Raw genomic sequence first — 7974 nt, 5'->3', positions numbered from 1 at the left:
TGTGTGTGTCTGTGTGTGTCTGTGTGTGTGTGTCTGTGTGTCTGTGTGTGTGTCTGCGTGTGTGCGTGCGTGCATCTGGGGGTATGCTGCTTACTGACTTGCTCACGTGGCTTGACCTCCTTTCAAGACCACCAGCCTAAGTATGGAACCACCCACAATGGGCTGGGCCATCCCCCATCAGTCACTAGTTAAGAAAATGCTCTACAGGCTTGCCCACAGTCCCATCTTATGGAGGCATCTTCTCAATGGACATTCCCTCCTATCAGATGGTGCTAGCCTGTGTCAAGTTGTCATAAAATCAGCCAGACTGGGCTGGAGAGATGGCTCAGCAGTTAAGAGCACTGACTGCTCTTCCAGAGGTCCTGAGTTCAAATCCCAGCAACCGCATGGTGGCTCACAACCATCTGTAATGAGATCTGAGGCCCTCTTCAGGGATGCCTTAAGACAGCTACAGTGTACTTACATATAATATATAAATACATCTTTTAAAAAAATTAGCCGGAACAATGGCCATGCCACCTTGAACCTGTCACACTCCTCTAAGATCTGAAGTTACAGGAGAGGTGACAGCTGATAGGGAAAAGTGCATACGCTAAGGGATGGAGAAGAGCCAGGCACCTAGTTCTCAACATGGCCTTTCATGACCCTCCATCCCTTCTCTCCTCTCTTCCTAAATCATGGTCAGTGTCTGCTGAATGATGCTCCGGGTTCCTAGGGACAGGTTCACCCAATTGCCTCACCCTGACTCCCAGCATCTCCCGCAGCAGATAACACTGGCCATGCGTGCCTCCGGCAGAACTTCTTTTGTCCTTGGAGTAGACACTACATAGATTCTGCATTTCCTGCTGAGGCCAGAGCTTGACAGGAACCCTAAAAGGACCTGCATGGACAAACCGCCCTTGTCCCTCACCTCCGCTAGGAGGGGGTCTCTGGTGCCCACCCATCTTGGATATTCCCAGGGAGCGCTGTGCTGATGGCAGTTGGCAAGGGATTATGGGAAGACTCCATGATCTTTCCCTCTGAGAAACTGGTCACCCAGGGGCCAAGGTGCACTCTGCAGCCCCCTCACTGTGGGGCAGTTTGCAAGAGTTCCTGGGCTTCCAAAGTACAGTGCCAGGGCCTGTGGGAAGAGCCGCCTGGGGTTACTGGGTCAGCAGTATGACCTGGTTTTACAGAGAGGTTCTATGACTCGTCTGTTGTCACACAGCTGTAAGAGGCAGAGCGCAAGAGCTTGTGCAAAGGCCCTGGGGCAGGTAGGATGGCGTCGTGCTGGAGAAGTAGGGAGGATGTGAGCTTAAGAAGCTCAGGGGTGGCCCAAGAAGAGGACTCAGAGTGCTGCACGTGGCTTCATCACTAGCTTTTGAAAACATGTCCTCTGTTACCCAAGCTTCTGAGAAAGGAATCCATATACGGGAAGCTCTGCCTCAGGGCAATGAAGTCTGGGCCTCCTGCCTTCAACTCGTGTTTCCCTCTTGTTGCAGCTGTCATGACTGGCCCCTGCAAAGAACACAGCACCTCCCTCATCCATGTTCAGCTTGCTCAGCCCCTGCTTCCAGCAGCTAAAGCAAGCAATCCTTTCACTCATAGAGACTCATTCGTTTACCCTGCAGATGCCACAGAACTGAGCACTGCAGGCACAGTAGTCCAAGTCCTGCCTGAGTTTATACCCAGCAGGAATAAGAGATAATAAAGCCACATTGCGACCTGTGTGCAGGAAAGTGGAATGGGGTCGGGATAGACAGCCGATGGTATGTATGGTGCCCATGTAGACAGAGCCGGTCTGGGAGGCCTCAGGCACTGAGAACTAAAGGAGAGATGGAAGTGAATCACGAATGGTGCAGGTGCCAGGACAGCTAGTGCAAAGGCCCTGGGGCAGCATGTATGGGAGCAAGAAAGGGCCAGCAATCCTGTGAGTTTGGGCTTTGCTTGTGGTGAGGATGAACATTACTTGAATTCTTTTCCAAGGACTGTTTGGCTGCTGGGCGGGGAGCAGTGTGGAGTGGGGGAGGAGAGTGGAGCAAGGGGAGGGGTGGGCTGCTCAGACAGGCCCACCCATGCAGGAGGTGACCTGGAAGCCAACAGAGCAAGTGTGAAGTCAAACCACAGCAAGGGTGAGTGAGAAGGGCTGGCCACAGCGCCTACAGTGAGTGCGCTTGGCAGGAAGGGACGTCGCGAGCAAAATGAATTTTCTTGGTGGAAAGCAAACTGGACCTCATCTCTGAGGCAACCCCACTGCCCTCAGGCCCAAGTCCAGGCATAATTGAGAGCTGACAGAAAGTCCACAGGCGTTCTCTGTGTTCTTCCCTGGTTATGCACACACAGTTCCCAGTGTCGGAAACATGGCTCCCTGCCCACAGTCGGACTATGTCCAGCCCTGTCCCATCTAGGAAGGCCTTCCTTGGTGGCTGCTCCCCAGTGTATTGGATGCTGTTAGCCATGTGATGCCCTCTGAGACCTAAATAATCTCTATGCGTGCCTCCCTCCCTCCCTCCCTCCACTGCTCTGTCAATAACACAGTATAAAGGGAGGAAGACATGAATAGTTTTAAAGATGGGATCCGCTTGGTACAGCACCCTTATGCACACCTCGTTTGTTCTGTGTGCCCCACCCCCAGCACTGTGTCGGCCACTAGATTCGAGGGTGCTGCATCTGTTAAAGCTCAAGCCTAAGATACCCCAAGCATCTCCAGGCAGCTCGGTCAGTGAAGGCCTGAAAGCGATCAGGAAGTCCCAAAGGAAAGTCAACTTCCTGGCCTGGAGCGTGGCTCGGTTGATAGAGTGTTGTTGTTGTTGTTTTGTTGTTGTATATAAAGATTTGTGTTCACTTCCCAGCATCATATACACTGAATGAATTGGCACATGCCTCTAACCCCAGTGCTCTGTAAGGTAGACAAAAGGAGAATCAATTCGAGGTCATCCTAGGCTACACAGCAAGTTTAAAGTGAGTGTAGCATGAGATCCTGTCTCAAGAAAATAAAAAAAAAAAAAATTACTTCAAAGTGACTTACAGAAAAAGTCACTGTACCGCTTTGAATGGGTAAGGTGAATCTCCACAGAGGGGTGTGTCAGGATTGCCTCAGCCATCAGAAGGTGTCATAAGGTCCTAGATTCCAGGTCCAGGAGAACAGATGAGCTCTCCTCTCAGCTCTCGTCTGCTAAGCGTGTCACTTGTCCACCTGTTTCTAGAATACATTAGACCTGGAAGGAACTGGTGAGACTCCCCAAGGCAGCGCCAACGCCCTCCCGGATGTGTCTGTGGTAAGGCCCTGCTTGGCTGCACCCCCTTCTTTGCTCATGGACCCCTGGACTCTTCTTGGGGATAGCCACAGAGAGGGGACTCGGGGTGGGTGGGAGGACAGCGTCTCCGTCGAGACCCCACCAACCCATCTGAAACACGAAACCCCTGCAAGTGGTTTGATCAAAGCATGGAAACAGTCCATCTGTGGCTGTCAGAGCTTTCCCAGTGTGGACACTGACCTAAGGCGCTCCCAGGAGCTGGTGACCGTGGTCCACTTCTGGTCATAAGGCACCCAGCACCTCAGGCACCCTGTTGACACATCATGTGCTCTGCTGTACTTATCCCTGTACTCATCCTTGCTCAAACTTCTAGTAGGTCCACTATGCTCGGAGATGTGCCCTGTCCATGGCCACCCTGCCACCCTGCCTCCTCCTGTCCCGGCCTGTGGCTAATTAAGTCTTGTCACTTGTGATGAGCCCCTGCTGATGCCAAGAACTTCAATTCCCTAAGGAATCGAGTGGGTCCCCAGAGACGCCTGCCGAGATCCTGGCGCTCCTCAGCTGCTGAGATGCCGGGAACAGTTTTCCACTGAGCGTTGCATTATTCAAAGCAGTGTGGCCAGGAGCTGAGGAGCCGGGACCCAGTCTTTGCTGGGTCCAGCACCACTCGCTGTCCCTCTCCATCTACCATGGGCTCTGACTTCTACTCCTGTTGGGTCTTTTGGCAGGACGATGTCAAACCCCCCTCAGAGGATCTGCCTGGCATCAAGCCACCTCCTCCCCCACCACCCCTGGCTCAAGGTCATGACCACCTGCTTGGTCAGCCGCGGAAGCCAGGGAGGGAGGACCCCGCACCTCTGTCCTCTGCTGCCCACTCAGGCATTGTCTTCCCAGCACCACGGAACCACAGCCCGCCGCCGGGCGCTGCGCCCACCCCAGGACCTTCCTCAGCACAGGACTCTCCCTCCTCCCCCATTTACGCCTCCATCTCCCATGCCAACCCCAGTTCGAGAAAGCCGCTGGACACCCACCTGGCCCTGATTAACCAGCACCCCATCGGCCCCTTCCCTCGCGTCCAGTCCCCACCTCACCTGAAGAGCCCTCCTGCGGAGACCCCAGGAGCTGGGGCCTGCCTTCCACCACCATCACCCTCTGAACACCCCGACGCCGTGGGTGCAAACCAGCACTTTGTCCTGGTGGAGGTGCACCGTCCGGACAGTGAGCCCGATGTGAATGAAGTGCGGGCTCTGCCCCAGACTCGCAGTGAGTATGGTTGTCCAGCTCTGGGACACAGGGAGGGGTCTCCAGTCCCTAGAGTCACTCTTCCTGTTGTGATGGCCTGGGCTGGGTGCTGCAGGATGGTCTGCTAGCCTACATGAGGTCTAGCTCAGGGTCAGACTGAAGATAGCCTGGAGCCAAGACTTGAGAGTTTGAATCTCACCGCTGCCCCTGACTATCATTTATTGCCTGAATGGGTGGCACCTTCCCGGGTCATGTGTGCTAGACAGAGGCAGTACTGCCATATCGGTCACTGAGTGAGGGTTTGTGTGGGGATGGAGTTAGGGGCCTCCTGCCCTTGCATCCTGCATCTATCACCTCTCAGCCTCCTCTGGAAGACTGTGCCTGGGGAGAGCATTGTTGCCCCCGACCACCCAGTCTGGCAGAGAGTAGGTGCTTGATGCCAGGGCCGTGGTAATCCTAGTCACTGGACCTCTGAATGATGTGTAGAATTCAGAGTGCAACAAAGCCCCAGGCTGGGCTCCCCTGTTTTCTAAGGGATGCCCAGTGAGGTTGTAAAATGCTGGCTGTCCAGCAAGTTAGGTGGGCTCTGCTGCCATCTTGTGGCTGAAGTGATACCTGATGTTATGGAGCCCAGGAACACCTAGGAAGCCTGAGTCGCCTAGGAAAGGGCAAGCAGGGACTCACAGATGCTCAACGCTATGTCCCCACCCCAAGGAAAAACTGGCATGTGTGAGAAGATCAAGCAGACCTCTGTAGACGGACCATGCTGGGAGCCGGTAATGACTAGACACTTTGCTTGTACTTAGCTCATGATGGAGTCCTGCCGTCAGCCCTGGGCCAGCATTCTGTCAGTTTCCATTTCCCAAGTGAATCCTCACAGCTTGGCACAGCCCCACACTGCTCCTCCCTGCACAGTTGTCTCTGTGACAACCCTGCGTCTGCATCCCTCTCCGGGATTAGAACAAGGGCAGGCAGCTCTGGGAGGATACATCTCTCACCCAGGCTTGCACAGTTACTACCCAAATCACCAGGGGCCACAATGCACATTCATAAGCAAGAGCCCCCAGCCCACAGTCCAGTGGCCACACACAAAATGAAGCAGCTTTGCTGGCCAGGGAACAGGATGTGTGTGTCCACCACTCAGCTCACAGCAGGGTAGTCACAAAAAAGGCTGGCAGACCTTTCATGCGTTTCTTGTGAAATTATGACCTTTCTAAAGAAGATCATAATTCAAATATCTTTCATTAATGTGTGACATGAAGTGAGTTTAAACAAAAGCAGCAGCCCATTCCTGGGAGCTGAGCCAGCCTGTTAACCTCTATTTTCTTATTTATGCCAGTTCCTTGGGGGGCGGGGGGGATATCCCCTGCCCTCCGGCCCCTGTATCTTTTCATCCTTCCCTCCATCTTTGCATGGTCAATCAGGGCCCTTCACCTCCCCTCCCCCGGCTCCATCACCTCCCCCAAGTTGCCCTCCATGACAGCTGTTGTCTCCTCATGTGTCCCCAGCAGCCTCCACACTCTCTCAGCTCTCAGACAGTGGGCAGACTCTGAGCGAGGACAGTGGCGTGGATGCCGGGGAGACGGAGGCCAGCACCTCAGGCCGAGGCAGACAGACAGCATCCGCTAAGAACAAGAATGGCAAGGAGCTGCCCCGGACGGAGAGGACTGCAGAGGGTGCCAACAAACCTGTGAGTCGGGAGTGCACACAGAGCCCTGGAGGAGGATGGACGGGCCTGGGAATCAGGAGACACTTGGCATGCGACCCTTAGGATGCGTTGCTGGAAGGGCTCATCCAGAAGGGTCCCTGTGCTAGGAACCATGGAGTCTCACCTTGCCCTGCTCCTGGGTGGCAAGGACTGGCAGCCGTTCTCTACTCTAGTGTAACATGGTAGCTCAGACAGTCTGAGGTGTCATATTTGAGGCCTCAACTGCCCTCCTCTGAGAAGCATCAAGGCCACCCTTCTCCCATCTGCAGCCCGGCCTGCTGGAGCCAACATCCACCCTGGTCCGTGTGAGGAAAAGCGCAGCCACACTGGGCATCGCCATTGAGGGCGGTGCCAACACACGCCAGCCTCTGCCCAGGATCGTCACAATTCAGGTATGTTCCCCTACGTACGTCTCCCTGTGTTAAAGAGCTCTTCCTCTGCACCCTTAAGATGTGCCTTCCCTGAGGTGACACAGACCTGGAGACAGACACGCGGACCCTCTTGAATGACAAGCCCCTTGACGTGTCGGGCTGCCGGGCAGGCTAACATGAACGGATTCCCCGCCTCCACTCTATCCTAGCCTGGAACTTGGAGAGTCGCTCCCTTTTACTCTGCACAGCCCTGACTTTGCCAGGACTGTGGCCTCGAGACTGGCAGCATCCAGCTGCTTAGCAGGCAGTGAAAACCTGGCACCCACATGACCCTTGCTTGTGTCTCTCTGTGCAGCGAGGAGGTTCTGCCCATAACTGTGGGCAGCTCAAGGTGGGCCACGTGATTCTGGAAGTGAATGGGCAGACACTTCGGGGCAAGGAGCACAGAGAGGCCGCCCGAATCATCGCCGAGGCCTTCAAGACCAAGGAGAGAGACTACATCGACTTTCTGGTCACTGAGTTCAATGTGATGCTCTAGGGGTGGGGCCAAGGTCAGGGCTATCCGCCAGGGTCACAGGCAGAGTCCCCCACCCCACCCTGACACATTCACCCTGCCCGGTCCCCTGGCCCGGACTAGGAGAAGAAGAGGGCCAGACAAGGCAAGCAGAAAGTCAGGTCAAAACCTGTGTGCCAGAAACACGGCAGGGACTCAGTAAAACTGCGTTAGGTGACAGGAGTGCAGAGTGCATTCCCTAGGCTGGAAGGGGGTGCCGTCACCCCAGATTCCCAGGCCTTTGGCTGTGAGGACACAGGAGAGTTCACAGACTGCTTCCCTCTGGCCAGGGGGACCTTCAGTGCCACAAATGAGCCGCCAGCACGCCTGTTGACACCAGTCGTATCCCCTTCCTCCTGGCTCCGCGCCCCTATGGTATTTATTTATTTATTTATTTCCCTTCCTGTGCTTCAGGGGAGCCCTCCCCCCAAAGGCCCCAGCTTCCCTTTGCACCCCCAGCCTATCCCAGAGGCCTTGCAGGCGACCAGCAATGTCAGTGTATTTATATACAGAGCTTATGACTTTAATTTTTCAATAAATAAATCTGAATAAGGTTGGGGGCCAGTGTTCTGTGCGGTTGTCTACTGGCTGGGGTTTAGATTGCTCTTCGTGGGGAGATGTGAGGGGTGGACAGGTGGGACACCCAGAGCCTCATACATTGTCAACTGAATCCTGAGCACCAGCTGTTCAGTTGGGGTCATACAGAAGGAGAGGAGACAGGGCTTGGGCCTCACCTGCCCACTGGAGGACCTTACTGAAGCTGTGAGGGGAAAATTTACTATAAAAAGGTGAAGTTAACGGTTTTTTTTGTTTGTTTGTTTGTTTTTTTTTGTTTGTTTGTTTTTTTTAAGTGAGACACACAGG

General features: G+C 54.5%; 1 protein-coding gene across 5 annotated transcripts in view; it reads left to right on the top strand.

The window, feature by feature from the left end:
- Whrn (whirlin) overlaps positions 1–7663 on the top strand; it is an 86931-nt gene extending 79268 nt beyond the window's left edge. For 3 of the 5 annotated variants that reach the window (XM_029539923.1, XM_021199599.2, XM_021199597.2), the window contains 5 exons: positions 3186–3257; positions 3965–4499; positions 5987–6168; positions 6456–6578; positions 6913–7663. In XM_029539923.1, coding sequence (XP_029395783.1) covers positions 3186–3257; positions 3965–4499; positions 5987–6168; positions 6456–6578; positions 6913–7095 — 1095 coding nt within the window. In that variant the 3' untranslated portion in view covers positions 7096–7663. The remainder of the gene's footprint in view (positions 1–3185; positions 3258–3964; positions 4500–5986; positions 6169–6455; positions 6579–6912) is intronic. The other 2 variants (XM_021199601.2, XM_029539922.1) reach the window with 1 other exon arrangement.
- The last annotated feature ends 311 nt before the right edge of the window (positions 7664–7974 follow it).

Source organism: Mus pahari, chromosome 6 (assembly GCF_900095145.1).
Source record: "Mus pahari chromosome 6, PAHARI_EIJ_v1.1, whole genome shotgun sequence".
Classification (NCBI taxonomy): Eukaryota; Metazoa; Chordata; class Mammalia; order Rodentia; family Muridae; genus Mus; species Mus pahari.
The sequence above is the reverse complement of the archived record's forward strand: the minus strand, read 5'-3'. Positions and strand labels throughout refer to the sequence as shown.